Genomic DNA, 19475 nt, shown 5'->3' with positions numbered 1-19475 from the left:
TGCTGGTACGTTTTTAGTAATTACATTGTGATAGTTTCATAATAATTCCATGCCTTATCATTTTGTGAATTGTCCGTGTGTGATAGAAACATTGACTTTTAATTATTTATATATTTCATGTGTATTTGTTGTAGGTCTTCTTCGTCTTCGTCTTCTTCATCTTCTTCTTCTTCTGGTGATCCATTTAGTCATCATCAAGGCTGATTAAATTACAAGAACCAATGGAAATGTAACTCTCTTATTTCTCCCATATATGTGCTAGTACATACATACAGCTGAAGCATAAAAGTTAACTTTTGCATCATATTTTTATACCTTCATGATCAATCCCTGAACCCCATGTCTAAAATCAAAATAACGTGACACAAAAGAATATACCTTCTTCACTATCCTCCTCTATTTTGTCAATCTGTCGCTGTGATCCTTGGTTGCTACTTCCTCTTCGTCTCCGCAAATGATGTGGATCAGTGTCAAAACTTGCATCACTCTCTGTTACTGAGGTGTAGCTATCGTCAGTATATTCTCGTCCTTGAGAAGCCTGGTCTTGTCTAGTACGTGATGGTGGAGGCTCTTTCTTCATTGGCGTCCTAGATGGCTCTGTTTGAGTCTTTATTGGCTCTTTCTTCATTGGCGTCCTAGATGGCTCTGTTTGAGTCTGTATTGGCTCTTTCAATGTCTGTGTCAGCTGGGTTGGAGATCTGCTCCAAGATCTAGCACTTGATTCAGAACCCCGAGAAGGTGGTCTGGTGGAAAGAAGACTTTTCATGGCAAACACTTGGTTTCTAATTAATATTTCCTACTACATGGTATATATATATATATATATATATATATATATATATATATATATATATATAGAGAGAGAGAGAGAGAGAGAGAGAGAGAGAGAGAGAGAGTTAGGTCAACATCTGATACTGTATTTATTTGATAATAAGCCAAAGTTTAATAGTAAACCATCCCTACCTTCCCATTTTTTAAATACAAAAGTTTGGTAAATATTTTCCTAAGTTATCTTTGTCTGACAAGTCCATCCCTTCATTTAAGACAAATTTATCTGGCTGGTTCATCTGTGTGAAAATAAGCTCATTCCCTCCTTTTCTGAAGAATTGCTAAGGCTGGCCTCTGGTTTTATCATACATATATTTGTATAAATGTATTTACCAAGCATATCGTTCATAATAAATCCACCCCCTTCCTTTTTGATAAATTGATCAGACTGGCCTCCTAGTCTTATCAATGGAAGAAATACTATAATATTATTGCCACATCTATATAACCAATAAAATATTTAATCAGAGATATATCGGATACATTTCATGTAGTTGAAAGCATGCCTTTCTATAACACAAATATAAAACTGATAAGAAGTTCATTTAACTCTGGCTGGATAAGTAAAATGTTCTCTTGTTTATTAAAATTGATCACTTCCATTAAGGCATTATGGGACTGCAGACCACATGCATTGTTTACTACCTCTAAAACTGACGAGCTTGACAACATGCAAAAACTACACACCTCCAAACTGAAGATCTGACAATAGAAATGTTCCTATGAGCAAGAAATTTTTAATTTTGGAAATAACCTAAGACATTCTTGCACATTATACTTATATTAATCAAGAAGAAAATATTAGATTGAGCTTCACAAGTTATCACAACAAATTGAAGGGACCAATTGCTTGGAACTATTTGTTAGACATATGTGGGACCACTAGGCTCGATGGTGTAGGGCGTTATTCAAAACTGTACAGCAAATCACCAAACAGATGTGCCTACTTAGTGGTGATGGTACAATGAGATAAAGCCTTTATTAGTAGTAAAACAAATCACTTCCATTAAGGCATTATGGGAATGCAGACCACATGCATGATTTACTACCTTGAAATCGACATGCTTGACAACATGCAAAAACTACATACCTCCAAACAGAAGATCTGACAATAGAAATGTTTCTATGAGCAAGAAATTTTAATTTTGGAAATAACCTAAGACATTCTTGCACATTGTACTTATATTAATCAAGAAGAAAATATTAGATTGAGCTTAACAAGTTATCACAACAAATTGAAGGGACCAATTGCTTGGAATTATTTGTTAGACATGTGTGTCCACTAGGCTCGTTGGTGTAGGAAATTATTCAAAACTGTACAGCAAATCACCAGATAACAGATGTGTTGACTTAGTGGTGATGGTACAATGAGATAAAGCCTTTATTAGTAGTAGGGAAATCATTCTAATACATTTAACGAATTTCATTCTCAGAAAAGGAATGGTACAATCTTAAGCATCCATCAAAACTATTGAAAGTTTTATTATTATCAAAATCACCTTTATTACAATCTATTGTGAAACTCAATCAAACTGCAAAACATCGTCTCAGAATGTACAAAATTCATGGTAATTACCTCTTTGTGAACTGGTAATTCTACAAAGCACGTTGAAGGTACAATTCATGGTAATTACCTCTTTGTGAACTGGTAATTCTACAAAGCATGTTGAAGACTGGATCAAATGGAGACTGTTATATTTGAATTTCCAGTACTGTATGCTTGATTCAAAACCAAGGTGGAGTGGTCTAACTTATTTTTCTTCACACAGTAAACTCTTTATATTTACTGACAGGTAATTTTGATATGAGATATGGACTGGCACAAGAAAATTTACTGAGGCCAATTATGGATTCCATGGAACATTCTGCCTTGCCTCAAACCACAGCTTGATGTATATTAAAAACTTTCTGAAATGTTTACACCAATGATGCCACCACTAGACATTCCACCATTAGGGGTGTGAAAATTAATGAAAATAAATAAACACCGGTAAGAAAGTTCCACAACCAAGCATCTGTTTAGGATACTCCATAATCATATATTAACAATTAAAGCTATCTTTTTAAATGATTCAACTTTCTAGGGTCAATAAACGATTCAACTTTCTGGGGACAAAATTTTCCTTGAAAAATAAGTGAATAAAAGTTTGTGTGTATGTGTGTGTAATTTGGATTTTTAACGTAGCTTTAACAATTCTTCAGTTATTTTGCTACAATGTCTGCAGTGTGGCAGTTTATAATGATGTCTGGCACTGGGGCATCATGCCGCAGACATGTAGCATGATGTCTCACTCAGTCAGATTATCCTAACACCAGGCTGACCAGTCCTAACGCTAACTCTTAATGCTGAGCGCCAAGCGAGGCAGCTGTTAGTATCATTTTTATAAGTTTTTGGTATGACTTGGCCAGAATTTGAACCCATAACCTCCTGCATCCTAGTCGCATGCTCTGACCACTAGGCAACCGGAGCAGTAAATAAGTTTCCACCTAATATTGCCATCAATTGTCTATTATGACCAATGGGAGATAATAAAAGTCTCCAACTAATATAGCCCTCCATTGTTTAGTTTAACCCAAGTACCAACTATTTATATGGCATGTAATAAATGTGTCATTAAATTATTTGACTTACCAGGATAATTGGAATGACTATGAAAAAAATACAGAAAATATCCAAGCAAATGAAAAAGATGGATTATCTGTTCGTATATAAAAAAAAACAATGCTTTTAAATTTGAACTGATAACCATCAAAAGGCATCGTCAGTAACACTGCAGAGGTTTGAACATGACTCTTCATTTTGCTGCCCCCTGCCAGTGGAATCATAAAATGTTATATTTACATCATTGCATAGTTTTATATTCAGAAGATAAAAATGACTTGAATATTATAATTTAGTCCACTTACCTTTGGCTGATGCCATTATCTCCTGGATGTCGCAACCTCAGTGGAGTCTGCTGTTGATTTCGCTGAGCAGACAGATTTCCACTGACCTCTGACCCAACAAATGATCCAATGAAACCACTGTCAGTATCAGCTTCTCTCTTTCCTGTCATCTGTTTGAACTTGCCAGGGCCAGGGATGTTAGAAAGTGGGCTGGCCCCTCCTGTAGCACCCCCAGCCTCCTGATCTGATATTCCACTATCAAGCAAACTGCTCTGACTCCCTCCATCTGGTTTCTGTGATAATAAATATATTGTTTCAAAGCAAAGAATTTTATCTTTAAACTAGAGCAATGGCAAGCAATTTGCTCACATAATAATAGCTCCAACCCACCCCATCCATGGAGATGAGTGTATGGTCCCAAAAAAGAGGCATAACTCTTGTGAAAACAGCAAATACAATGATCAACATGCACACCTTCTGATGACGAGTAGAATACATACAAAGTTTCATCGTAACTGACTAAAAACTAAAAGGGTAGTTGCAATAATAAAATCTCTGGCATACGTTACATCCCGCTATAAGTAACAAATGGCAATAACTCTTACAAAAATTAAGGAAGTACAAACAGATGTCAATATGTAAAATTTTAACACATTAACCCCTGGAGGTTTTTGTCATTTTTGCCTGAAAATCAAGTAGGAAACACATTTTGAAAGCTATTTCTGAATACATCTGACAACACCGAATCCCCTGTGATCTTTCAGCCTAGTTGTGTTAGAAACATCGTTTTTCATTGGCTATTTGACTCGAGCATGAGCAGAAGGGTAAAAGTTGGAGTTCTTGTTTTATTTTGCTAAACGGAGCCATTATTTTTGTATCGAGGCCACTCTCTATTCCAAATGCCCATCTTATCCATCTTTTTGCAAAGGTTCATCTGTCTGTTTGCAGATCATACCAGTTTGCCTTAGATCAGAGACCAAAAAGTCTAAAATCCGGACACAAAATTGGATTCCGACAACAAGCGAATTTTGGGTAGAAAAAAGTCGGGTCCAAAAAATGAGTTTTTTTTTATCTGTATTTTGTAGTGCAACTAGATATTCCAGATGATTTGGTATCATTGTTGAGCCACATCTGTCTACCTTTCTATAATACCATCCACTTTAGTGTATCATGCATGACCATGATGCTACAGAGCTCGGCAGTAGGCTACTACCTCCAGCCCCGTTAAGTCATCGCTAGGGGTTAATGTGTTAAGTGATGACCAAAAGATAACTAAGTTCCTCCTAATCCATAAATAACTGCAAGTTTATATCTTATGCTGTACTCAGCTGACAGTCTTAATGGACAATAGCTCTAACCAAAACTGCTGTAGCTTGATTAATTGAATGATACTGTGAAGGCCATATTGGAAGTCGGAGCAGCACCAATTTTATTTAGTATCAAAGACCACAAGAAGAAAGTGTGTGTAAAGTTTCGATCCAATCCTCCTATCAGTTTAGAATGAGTAATGATAAACATCTGGTGCTAACAGATGAAGGATGATTTGTCAACAGACCATCCCATAAGGATGATTGACAAAAGGCCATGCCATAAAGATGATTGACAACAGACCATCCCATAAGGACGATTGACAATAGACCATCCCATAAGGATGACTGACAACCGACCATCCCATTAGGATGATTGACAACCGACCATCCCATAAGGATGATTGACAACCGACCATCCCATAAGGATGATTGACAACAGGCCATCCCACAAGGATGACTGACAACAGGCCATCCCACAAGGATGATTGACAACAGGCCATCCCACAAGGATGACTGACAACAGGCCATCCCACAAGGATGACTGACAACAGGCCATCCCACAAGGATTACTGACAACAGGCCATCCCACAAGGATGATTGACAACAGGCCATTCCACAAGGATGATTGTCAACATACCATCCCATAAGGATGACTGACAACAGACCAGACCATAAGGATGATCAGGCCATCCCATAAGGATGATTGACAACAGACCATTCCATAAGCTCCTCTGGTCTATGACTACTGGAGTCAAAAAGTTTTCAAGTTACAATTTTCAACATCTTGCTGTTTGTAAATTTAGATGTTTTGTTTATATGCACAGGTTTGTGTATTTCTTAATGGTTATACATATACTGTATTCCATTTAACAGTTCTGGTACATCTTGTAAAGTGTGAATCCATGGCTTTCAAACCTTTGCATCCATATCAGGTCTGAAGACACACATACATAAACAAAATTTTGGTTGCCATTTTTTATACCTTTTTCATGCCTTTGCTATCCCTCCTATCTGGGTGGTCATACCGCTGTGGACGAGGGACATTTGGCACTGGGGAGTCTCGGTCAGCAAAGGAGGAATCTCTGGGAGAGGGGGAGTGCCTGGAGGAAAGACTGCTGTAACTGCCACTGTTTGGCTTACTGTTCAGCAGGGATTCCTGGGAAATCCTTCTGCTGCCGCTTATACTCCCTGTAGACAGAAGAAAATCAGTACATATCAGATGAAAATTAGTACATTATGAGATGACAATTAGTACATTATGAGATGAAAATAAGTACATTATGAGATGAAAATAAGTACATATGAGATGAAAATTAGTACATTATGAGATGACAATTAGTACATTATGAGATGAAAATCAGTACATTATGAGATGAAAATCAGTACATTATGAGATGACAACAGTACAAGATGACAATAAGTACATTATGAGATGACAATAAGTACATTATGAGATGAAAATCAGTACATTATGAGATGACAATATGTACATATGAGATGACAATTAGTACATTATGAGATGATAATTAGTACATTATGAGATGACAATTAGTACATTATGAGATGACAATAAGTACATTACAAGATGAAAATTAGTACATTATGAGATGACAATTAGTACATTATGAGATGACAATAAGTACATTATGAGATGAAAATTAGTAATATGAGATGAAAATTAGTAATGAGATGAAAATAAGTACATATAAGATGAAAATTAGTAATATGAGATGAAAATTAGTACATTATGAGATGACAATTAGTACATTATGAGATGACACTTAGTACATTATGAGATGAAAATTAGTAATATGAGATGAAAATTAGTGCATTATGAGTTGACAATTAGTACATTATGAGATGACAATAAGTACATTATGAGATGAAAATTAGTAATATGAGATGAAAATTAGTACATTATGAGATGACAATTAGTACATTATGAGATGACACTTAGTACATTATGAGATGACAATAAGTACATTATGAGATGAAAATTAGTAATATGAGATGAAAATTAGTACATTATGAGTTGACAATTAGTACATTATGAGATGACAATAAGTACATTATGAGATGAAAATTAGTAATATGAGATGAAAATTAGTACATTATGAGATGACAATTAGTACATTATGAGATGAAAATTAGTAATATGAGATGAAAATTAGTAATATGAGATGAAAATAAGTAATATGAGATGAAAATTAGTACATTATGAGATGACACTTAGTACATTATGAGATGACAATAAGTATATATGAGATGAAAATTAGTAATATGAGATGAAAATTAGTACATTATGAGATGAAAACAAGTACATATAAGATGAAAATAAGTACATATATGATGAAAATTAGTACATTATGAGATGAAAGTAAGTACATTATGAGATGACAATTAGTACATATAAGATGGAAATAAGTACATATAAGATGAAAATTAGTACATTATGAGATGAAAATAAGTACATTATGAGATGACAATAAGTATGAGATGAAAATTAGTAATATGATGAAAATTAGTAATATGAGATGAAAATTAGTACATTATGAGACGACAATAAGTATATGAGATGAAAATTAGTAATATGAGATGAAAATTAGCAATATGAGATGAAAATAAGTACATTATGAGATGAAAATTAGTAATATGAGATGGAAATTAGTACATTATGAGATGAAAATAAGTACATTATGAGATGACAATAAGTATATATGAGATGAAAATAAGTACATATAAGATGAAAATTAGTATAGGCAATGAAAATAAGTATATATGAGATGAAAATTACTACATAAGATGAAAATGAGTACATATGAGACGAAACTAATGCAACAACATAAACAATGGGACAAAGCAGACATTTCTTTTGCAATGGCAGATAGTTGTTGTTATTGTTGTTGTACTGTTTAATGTCATTTTTCAGCACAAGATAGGCTATACATATATAGATATGGTGGACATTATAACTGGTGGAGGAAGAACCCTGGAAAACCCTGGGAAGAATCACCAACCCATGAGAAGCTAAAGAAGCTAATGGCAAGCCTTCTCACATACCCACATTAGCCAAGCCTGATACTTGAACCCATGCAGACAGAGGTGGGATGGCAGTGATCCAGAATAGCGAGTGCTTTAGGCCACTCGGGGCCCCCTCAATGGCATATAGAGAAACTTGATAATTCACATGTTTCAAAGGCAATTTGGACAGTGCAATTTAATTAACTGCTGTGACTTTATGTGTATGGATTCTTTTGAGACTACAGGGAAAAAGAATTGGAAAAACAAGTGTTACAAAAATGTGTAGAAATGTGGCTGCATACAACTGATCATTTTGTCATTATTATTATTGTTAATATTATTACAACTGTTGTAAGCTTTGTGTGAGTTGCAGTACAAGCCTAAACTGAATAATTTTAAGACCCTTTATGGACAATTTACTAGTTATCCCCACAAATCTACAATGGAAACTTCTTGCCTTGAACAAACAATCACTGACATATAGTTAAATCACAACTCTGCCAGTTAACTGACAAACATTTCTACAACTTTAAAACATTTAGTTTGAAAATGAACCCATGACTAATCCTATATGTTCAGTGACACATAACAACATCACAACACTACCATGGCAACTGACATTCATTCCTCAGCTTACAACTGCTATTGTCTGTTTCAGTGTCATTGTTGTTGTAGCGTTAAACGCCATTTTAAGCACATGATAGGCCATACATGGCGGCCAGTATTAATGGTGGAGGAAGAACCCAGGAAAACCTTGGAAAGAACCACCCACCCATGAGAAGCTACTGGCAATTGCCAAATCCGAGACTCGAACCCATGCAGACAGAGGTGAGATGTGCAGTGATCCATAACGGACAGCACTTTACACCACTTGGCCACTTGGGGCCCCCCCGTTTCAGTGTCTAATTCCGATATGTACAGTGAAACATACACCTTTCCATGGATAACTGATGCCTGGATAACTAGCAAATCTGGTTAAAATGGGACAAGGCATGGATCCCACTTTATTTTCTAGAAAATACCAAGAGAAATGGCCCTTATTTGTTGAACATGAAGAAAACCATGATCAAAATTAGTAAATGAAACTTTTGATATATCACTTGTTTTATCCTCAAAAACAGCAGTAAGTACCCATAAATCTGGTTCAAGGTCATGGAATTTACAACTTTGAATAAGATGTGATATACTTTGTTAAATTTTCTATTAAAAAATCTCAGTACACTAAATAAAATCTGACAATATCTTGATCCAAATACACGTCAGTAATGCCTACTGATGGCAGTATTTTAATAAATAAATACCAATTAAGTAAGTTTTGTAGAACGAAATTCATCTTTTAGTTCTATCTTTTAATTTGGTTTCAGACTGTGTCTTCATCATAAATGCAACATGCCCTCTTGTATTCAAACATGAAAAGTGTTAAGTGACCATCACAGCTATGTCTGCAAGCATTTCTGAGGAACTAATTAAGTGCCAAATGCATTTTGATCTCCAATTTATGGATATGTTTTTTGTATAGTTACAATCATTTATACATGTTTTTTATTATCACATTATGTCTGTATCAAACTGACTAAATAATTTTAAAATGTTAACAGCATGCAAATCTTACCCACGTAAACAGCTAGCAGTCACAATACCATGTAAGGTCAACTCATTTCAATTGACCAGTTGCATGCTATTAATAATATCATCATGTACGTAATATAATTAAAGTATTTAACATTGATCAGTGCTTCATCCTACTAATTTGCATCAGGAGTAGCAACAGAAGCATCCATAAGGAGTACTTGGCATCGGAAACGCTTTGTTTCAGTTATATTTCATTGTGCAGAAGCAAGTTCCCAAATTCCAGAAACAGCACTCAAACAGCTGCTCAAGGATATGCCAAAATTTCACAATTGCAGTATCACTCTTTTACTAATAGAAATGTATACAAAAAATTTAGTTCAACGTTGACAGTTACTATTTCAGGAGTAAAATCTCCCTACTTTAAAAAAATGGAATCTTGTTCTGTTGTAAAGCAACACTAACACTTTAACATATCCATATTTATACGCACATCCATATTTATATGCATATCCATATTTATATGCGCAAAACAGATATGTAATACACAATGTTTTCATTTTCTGAGGTACAAATTTGATGTTTGTTGAAATGATATGGATTAATGTTTTCAATGTATTTTCATAGGTTGGTTTAAATTATTTCCATCGAAATTGTACAACGAATATTAAACTATTAAAAACTCCCTATTGTTAATGTTGTTAAACGACCAGCCAGAATGGCATCAACTTGTAAATTTTCATGGGTCTCTTTTTTATAACCTATCCTCACTTATTACAGTGGTCTCTGTTTATGGACCCTTTTGTGCACAACTTATTTAGCGATATTTAAATTATATCACAACATTGCCAGGCAATAGAAAATTATTCATAAGGCTTGAAAGCGCCTAAGTCAGTTTTAAAAATGTACCTGACAAAGTCCAGTGTGTAGAGTGATACATAATTATATCACAATGTTGCCATCATTCTTATGGCTTACAAATATCTTTGTCAGTTTTAAAAATGTACCTGACAAAGTCTAGTGTAGAGTGACAAATAATCATATCACAACATTGCCATCATTCTGATGCTTACAAATGCGTTTGTCAGTTTTAAAAATGTACCTGACAAAGTCTAGTGTAGAGTGATACATAATCATATCACAGCATTGCCATCATTCTTATGGCCTACAAATGCCCTTGTCAGTTTTTAAAATGTACCTGACAAAGTCCTTTTTAGAGTGACACATAATCATATCACAGCATTGCCATCATTCTTATGGCTTACAAATGCCTTTGTCAGTTTTAAAAATGTACCTGACAAAGTCCAGTGTGTAGAGTGACATAATCATATCACAAGATTGCCATCATTCTGATGCTTACAAATGCCTTTGTCAGTTTTTAAAATGTACCTGACAAAGTCCAGTGTGTTGAGTGACACATAATCATATCACAACATTGCCATCATTCTGATGCTTACAAATGCCATTGTCAGTTTTAAAAATGTACCCGACAAAGTCCAGTATGTAGAGTGGCGCATAATGATATCACAACATTGTCATCATTCTTATGGCTTATGAATGCCATTGTCAGTTTTAAAAATGTACCTGACAAAGTCCAGTGTGTAGAGTGACACATAATCATATCACAACATTGCCATCATTCTTATGGCTTACAAATGCCTTTGTCAGTTTTAAAAATGTACCTGACAGTTCAGAGTGTAGAATGACACATAATTATATGACAACATAGCCATCATTCTTATGGCTTATACATGCCATTGTCAGTTTTAATAATGTACCTATGACAAATCCCAATACGTGCACGACAACAGTGGCATCAATCTTCTGAGGTTACAAATGATATTGTCTGTCTGAAAATGTACTTGTTACTAATTACAATAAGTGATTTGTATCTCAAATGTCTGCATGTTTAGAGGAGGTAAAAAGATAGTACCACATTTTTTCATCATTCCCAGTTTAATCCTTCAATATCAAAACAAGAAATCAGAGTATACTGCAAGACTGGGAATCAGTTATAGTCACTGTCTACCCTCAAGTCAGTCTCTTGAAACTTACTTTATCTAGTGAAGACAATACATTATATACACTTCTTCAAATATTTGAGTTTAATAAAATAAAAATAAAAATTTTGTCACAGACTACAAGGAATCCAGCTGAAACAGACATGTCAGATTACTTTCAAATTGTAAAATTTTAGCAAAACCCTTCTGAAGTAAACATAAAATTAAAGATGAAAGAATTGGAGTCTGCGATAACTTTCTATCAATTAAAATAGTACAAAATATACCTGATCCCCTTCTGTTCTGAGGGCCCCTGCCAGGTGTCATATCTGTATTCTGTAAGAAAGAGGAAAGAAATAATAAAAATTATTCTATCCAGTCTATATTAGTATTCATCTTTATAGAAGGGTCACTTGTATATATAAATATCTTGCATGTATTGGTCAATGTGCTAAGTGTATGTATGGACAGATTGACCTAAATCCATGCACATTTTATTTCTTAAATGTTAAGTTTGTTTCACGGGTTCATCCAATGAACAAAAACATACCTAAGGTCTATTTTACTTTTATTCTTAATTCCCCAAACTGCCCAAACATTCTCTTGCTAATCTTTGTTGTCTTTCCATGTTACCTCTGGTTTGAGGGAGCCACTTTAGCTCAATGTATAGAGTATCAGGCTTGCAATCCATGGGTTGTGGGTTTGATACCTACCAAGGCCTGCCTCTGTGTCATTGGGAATGGCAATTACCTCCCATTCCTCGATGTGATATAGCCAATAATATTAAAAGTGCCATTAAAACATAACAAAAAGAATACAATCTCCTGGTTTTTCCGGTTAGATGACTCAGCATGTAAACATCACATGTATATGAATGCTAATATTTTACACAAACTCCACAGGTTGACCGCTATACACACTCTCCATGGTAGTCCCCTGGATGACCACTAAACAAACACTCTGCCAGATGATCACTACACACATGCATTCCCCAGGATGACCACTATACACACTCCCCAAGGTGGTCACTACAATTACACTCCTCAGGGTTACCACTACACACACATTTCCCAGGAGGATGACCACTACACACACACATACACACACACTCCCCAGTGGTGACCACACTACAAAAACAGTCCACAGTCTTATTATTAACACACAAACTCTCTGTGGTGACCACAACACACATTATCCATGGTTTCCACTACACACACTCATTTAGGATGGCCACTACACAAACATTCCCCAGGGTAACTATTACACAGGTTCTTCAAGGTGACTATTACACATTCTCCTGGGTGACCCCTGCACACCCACCCACCCACTCTCCATGATGACCACTACACACACATTCTCCAGGGTGATCACTACACACACACTCCCCAGAGTGACCAATACACACACTCTCTATGGTGTCCATTACACATTCTCCAAGGTGACCATAATACACAACATTCTCCAGGGTGACCTCTACACACATTCCCCAGAGTGACCACTACACACACTCTCCATGGTACCCACACACACACACACACACACACAGAGGATTACAGAACTTTATTTGGTCACGCAGACAATGAGAATGAATTTTTTGGCTTTGTACCAGATGACATTTTTAGTATACTGTCAAACACACAAGTGTGGACCGACTTTCACTGATTATTTGTTAAACATGTGGAATTAATATACTGTGAATCAAACAATATGGACATAACATTTACTGTTTATTTGTATTGCATTTTGAATCTGATAATTCTGGGATACTATTTTTATACTGGTATATCACCCATGATAAAATCCATGGATTTATCATATGAATGGATTTAAAATGTCAAGCATTATGGATTTCTATGGATTTTATGACACAAAGGTGAACTCAGTGTAAGTTGTCAATTTATTTTTCTCTCAATAATCGTTTTACAAATTTGAATTCGCTGATGACGAGTCACCCTTTAGATACATGTGTCTTGCAAAATACACCCAAATTAAAGAACAGTCAATGAGAAATTGGCTTTTTGCATCCTTAAAGGGGAGAAATCTTATAGTGGAGTCGACTTATAATGGAGTATATATGATATATGATATTTTTATGATGCTTATATTTGGGCCAAATTATGAGATAAAATTAAAACATGAATTTCATTTAATAACACAACTTTATGGCATTTCTTTCTTACAGTGTTGCCACCAGAAGGCATTTACAAACAGTTTCACTGATTAATTGATCAATTACTTTTTACTGAGAGAAAAAAATCAGAACAGAATCTTTAGAACAGATTTATTTTTAAATGTAGGATTTTCAAGACCATGACTCCACAATTTGTATGCACTAATAAACCAAGAAATTATAGATTAACACTTTTCAATCATTGTTATTTTTCAAGTTAAGCAAATACATGTATAAACCAATGATATTTTTCCTTTTCTTTAAGAAACAGAAAGGATCCACACCTGCCTCCACATTACACAAAAATCAAGGTGTCCTTCTTTAAACCTGGGTGAAGAACACTGATAAAAGTTATTGAACATTGTGTTTCAATACTAACATTTGAATCTTGTTGAAAAATAAAAAAATTGTAGTTTTTAAGCTGGATGAATCAAATGAATGGAGTAAGAAATGAAGAATACAATTCATGTCTCCCCGAAAAGGAATAATGAGATTCTAACCTGTTGATTTGATCCATTAGATGTCATTGAGCTGTTTGATGATTGTAATTGACCTCTATTTTCTGTTGACCTTGGCTGACCTTTGTCCTCTGACTGCATTCTTGATTTCTCCTGTTTCTTCTGCTCCTTATCTTTCATTTGTTCCCATCTGCAATGAAGGACAACTATACTGCATGCTATGGAAATTTGGACAGCCTGTTGTGATTCAGTTGTCTTGTTGAAATTTAAATATATACTTATCTTTTTCTTCTATTCTGTAATCCATTGATTGATTACCTATACCTTTATTCACTTTTATAAATGACACATTTAGTTGTATAGAACTCAACTGAATATAATTTGAAAATATTTACCTGGTATGTTTTATAGAAGAGTGATTTTATTCAAATGAAATGAAAGGCATTGCAATAATAAGGTATGTGAATTCCAGTTTTATAAAATTTATATTTGTCAGTGCAAAGTGCTACCATCAACTCATCAAACCATCAAAACAAGCAATGGATCATTCATGCAGGAATGCAAAAATCAAACACAGCAAATAATACTGAAGCTTGCAGTAAATCTATTAATAATACCAGAGGAAGTATTTAAGGTAAAACATCTAAAGGCCAGGTAATTTCAAAACTTGATACCTGTTGGATAAACAACATTAATTTCATTCTTTTCTGTCAACAACATTTTGACTGTACATTTCAATATAATGTATTCATCACATGTATCTAAACCTCTATTCTTGAACAGCAAAAAGAGATTTATATTTTCTCATCACAATATACTATTATTTACAGATCTTTGCTGAGGTGAATATAAAGTTGTATGAACCAGTACATCATACAAATCAAGGCAAAGTGGAATTCAATAGCATGCATGGAAACCTTGTACTAAGCAAGGCACAGTGGAAGTCACTATATGTGTAAACCTTATTCTAGTCAAGGCACAGTAGAGGTCAGTATGATGTGTATAAATGTTATGCTAAACAAGGCACAGTGGAGGTCATTATATGTGTAAACCTTGTACTAACCAAGGCACAGTGGAGGTCAATATATGTCTAAACCTTGTACTAACCAAGGCACAGTGGAGGCCAATATACGTGTAAACCTTGTACTAATCAAGGCACAGTGCAGGTCAATATGATGTGTATAAGTGTTATACTAAAGAAGGCACAGTGGAGGTCATTATGATGTGTATAAACGTTATACTAAACAAGGCACAGTGGAGGTCAATATGATGTGTATAAACGTTATACTAAACAAGGCACAGTGGAGGTCAATATGATGTGTATAAATGTTATACTAAACAAGGCACAGTGGAGGTCAATATGATGTGTATAAACGTTATACTAAACAAGGCACAGTGGAGGTCATTATGATGTGTATAAATGTTATACTAAAGAAGGCACAGTGGAGGTCAATATGATGTGTATAAATGTTATACTAAACAAGGCACAGTGGAGGTCATTATGATGTGTATAAATGTTATACTAAACAAGGTACAGTGGAGGTCAATATGATGTGTATAAATGTTATACTAAACAAGGCACAGTTGAGGTCATTATGATGTGTATAAAGGTTATACTAAAGAAGGCACAGTGGAGGTCAATATGATGTGTATAAATGTTATACTAAACAAGGCACAGTGGAGGTCATTATGATGTGTATAAATGTTATACTAAACAAGGCACAGTGGAGGTCAATATGATGTGTATAAATGTTATACTAAACAAGGCACAGTTGAGGTCATTATGATGTGTATAAAGGTTATACTAAAGAAGGCACAGTGGAGGTCAATATGATGTGTATAAATGTTATACTAAACAAGGCACAGTTGAGGTCATTATGATGTGTATAAAGGTTATACTAAAGAAGGCACAGTGGAGGTCAATATGATGTGTATAAATGTTATACTAAACAAGGCACAGTGGAGGTCATTATGATGTGTATAAAGGTTATACTAAACAAGGCACAGTGGAGGTCAATATGATGTGTATAAACGTTATACTAAACAAGGCACAGTGGAGGTCATTATGATGTGTATAAATGTTATACTAAACAAGGCACAGTGGAGGTCATTATGATGTGTATAAACGTTATACTAAACAAGGCACAGTGGAGGTCATTATGATGTGTATAAAGGTTATACTAAACAAGTTACAGTGGAGGTCATTATGATGTGTATAAATGTTATACTAAAGAAGGCACAGTGGAGGTCAATATGATGTGTATAAACATTATACTAAACAAGGCACAGTGGAGGTCATTATGATGTGTATAAATGTTATACTAAAGAAGGCACAGTGGAGGTCAATATGATGTGTATAAATGTTATACTAAACAAGGCAAAGTGAAGGTCATTATGATGTGTATAAATGTTATACTAAAGAAGGCACAGTGGAGGTCAATATGATGTGTATAAATGTTATACTAAACAAGGCACAGTTGAGGTCAATATGATGTGTATAAATGTTATACTAAACAAGGCACAGTGGAGGTCAATATGATGTGTATAAACGTTATACTTAACAAGGCACAGTGGAGGTCATTATGATGTGTATAAATGTTATACTAAAGAAGGCACAGTGGAGGTCAATATGATGTGTATAAATGTTATACTAAACAAGGCACAGTGGAGGTCATTATGATGTGTATAAATGTTATACTAAACAAGGCACAGTGGAGGTCAATATGATGTGTATAAATGTTATACTAAACAAGGCACAGTTGAGGTCATTATGATGTGTATAAAGGTTATACTAAAGAAGGCACAGTGGAGGTCAATATGATGTGTATAAATGTTATACTAAACAAGGCACAGTGGAGGTCATTATGATGTGTATAAATGTTATACTAAACAAGGCACAGTGGAGGTCAATATGATGTGTATAAATGTTATACTAAACAAGGCACAGTTGAGGTCATTATGATGTGTATAAAGGTTATACTAAAGAAGGCACAGTGGAGGTCAATATGATGTGTATAAATGTTATACTAAACAAGGCACAGTTGAGGTCATTATGATGTGTATAAAGGTTATACTAAAGAAGGCACAGTGGAGGTCAATATGATGTGTATAAATGTTATACTAAACAAGGAACAGTGGAGGTCATTATGATGTGTATAAAGGTTATACTAAACAAGGCACAGTGGAGGTCAATATGATGTGTATAAACGTTATACTAAACAAGGCACAGTGGAGGTCATTATGATGTGTATAAATGTTATACTAAACAAGGCACAGTGGAGGTCATTATGATGTGTATAAACATTATACTAAACAAGGCACAGTGGAGGTCATTATGATGTGTATAAAGGTTATACTAAACAAGTTACAGTGGAGGTCATTATGATGTGTATAAATGTTATACTAAACAAGGCACAGTGGAGGTCATTATGATGTGTATAAACATTATACTAAACAAGGCACAGTGGAGGTCATTATGATGTGTATAAAGGTTATACTAAACAAGGCACAGTGGAGGTCAATATGATGTGTATAAACGTTATACTAAACAAGGCAAAGTGGAGGTCAATATGATGTGTATAAATGTTATACTAAACAAGGCACAGTGGAGGTCATTATGATGTGTATAAATGTTATACTAAACAAGGCACAGTGGAGGTCAATATGATGTGTATAAATGTTATACTAAACAAGGCACAGTGGAGGTCATTATGATGTGTATAAATGTTATACTAAACAAGGCACAGTGGAGGTCATTATGATGTGTATAAATGTTATACTAAACAAGGCACAGTGGAGGTCATTATGACGTGTATAAATGTTATACTAAACAAGATACAGTGGAGGTCATTATGATGTGTATAAACGTTATACTAAACAAGGCACAGTGGAGGTCAATATGATGTGTATAAATGTTATACTAAACAAGGCACAGTTGAGGTCAATATGATGTGTATAAATGTTATACTAAACAAGGCACAGTGGAGGTCAATATGATGTGTATAAATGTTATACTAAACAAGGCACAGTGGAGGTCATTATGATGTGTATAAATGTTATACTAAAGATGGCACAGTGGAGGTCAATATGATGTGTATAAATGTTATACTAAACAAGGCACAGTGGAGGTCAATATGATGTGTATAAACGTTATACTAAACAAGGCACAGTGGAGGTCATTATGATGTGTATAAATGTTATACTAAAGAAGGCACAGTGGAGGTCATTATGATGTGCATAAATGTTAAACTAAACAAGGCACAGTGGAGGTCAATATGATGTGTATAAACGTTATACTAAACAAGGCACAGTGGAGGTCATTATGATGTGTATAAATGTTATACTAAACAAGGCAAAGTGGAGGTCATTATGATGTGTATAAATGTTATACTAAACAAGGCATAGTGGAGGTCAATATGATGTGTATAAATGTTATACTAAAGAAGGCACAGTGGAGGTCAATATGATGTGTATAAATGTTATACTAAACAAGGCACAGTGGAGGTCATTATGATGTGTATAAATGTTATACTAAACAAGTTACAGTGGACGTCATTATGATGTGTATAAATGTTATACTAAACAAGGCACAGTGGAGGTCAATATGATGTGTATAAATGTTCTACTAAACAAGGCACAGTGGAGGTCAATATGATGTGTATAAAGGTTATACTAAACAAGGCACAGTGGAGGTCAATATGATGTGTATAAACGTTATACTAAACAAGGCACAGTGGAGGTCATTATGATGTGTATAAATGTTATACTAAAGAAGGCACAGTGGAGGTCAATATGATGTGTATAAACGTTATACTAAACAAGGCACAGTGGAGGTCATTATGATGTGTATAAATGTTATACTAAAGAAGGCACAGTGGAGGTCAATATGATGTGTATAAATGTTATACTAAACAAGGCACAGTGGAGGTCATTATGATGTGTATAAATGTTATACTAAACAAGGCACAGTGGAGGTCATTATGATGTGTATAAATGTTATACTAAACAAGTTACAGTGGAGGTCAATATGATCTGTATAAATGTTATACTAAACAAGGCACAGTGGAGGTCAATATGATGTGTATAAATGTTATACTAAACAAGGCAAAGTGGAGGTCATTATGATGTGTATAAATGTTATACTAAACAAGGCATAGTGGAGGTCAATATGATGTGTATAAATGTTATACTAAACAAGGCACAGTGGAGGTCATTATGATGTGTATAAACGTTA

The 19475-nt window shown here is 34.6% G+C and overlaps 1 protein-coding gene across 5 annotated transcripts in view; it reads right to left on the bottom strand.

The window, feature by feature from the left end:
* LOC149772950 (uncharacterized) overlaps window positions 1–19475 on the bottom strand; it is a 159131-nt gene that overhangs the window by 41926 nt on the left and 97730 nt on the right. For all 5 annotated transcript variants that reach the window (XM_089947074.1, XM_089947078.1, XM_089947077.1 and 2 more), the window contains 5 exons: window positions 14285–14432; window positions 11902–11950; window positions 6007–6212; window positions 3736–4007; window positions 379–743 (listed from right to left, as the gene is read on the bottom strand). In XM_089947074.1, the coding sequence (XP_089803200.1) occupies window positions 379–743; window positions 3736–4007; window positions 6007–6212; window positions 11902–11950; window positions 14285–14432 (1040 nt within the window). The remainder of the gene's footprint in view (window positions 1–378; window positions 744–3735; window positions 4008–6006; window positions 6213–11901; window positions 11951–14284; window positions 14433–19475) is intronic.

This window comes from Sinohyriopsis cumingii, unplaced genomic scaffold (assembly GCF_028554795.1).
Source record: "Sinohyriopsis cumingii isolate HCF-2022 unplaced genomic scaffold, ASM2855479v2 utg000957l, whole genome shotgun sequence".
NCBI lineage: Eukaryota > Metazoa > Mollusca > Bivalvia > Unionida > Unionidae > Sinohyriopsis > Sinohyriopsis cumingii.
The sequence above is the reverse complement of the archived record's forward strand: the minus strand, read 5'-3'. Positions and strand labels throughout refer to the sequence as shown.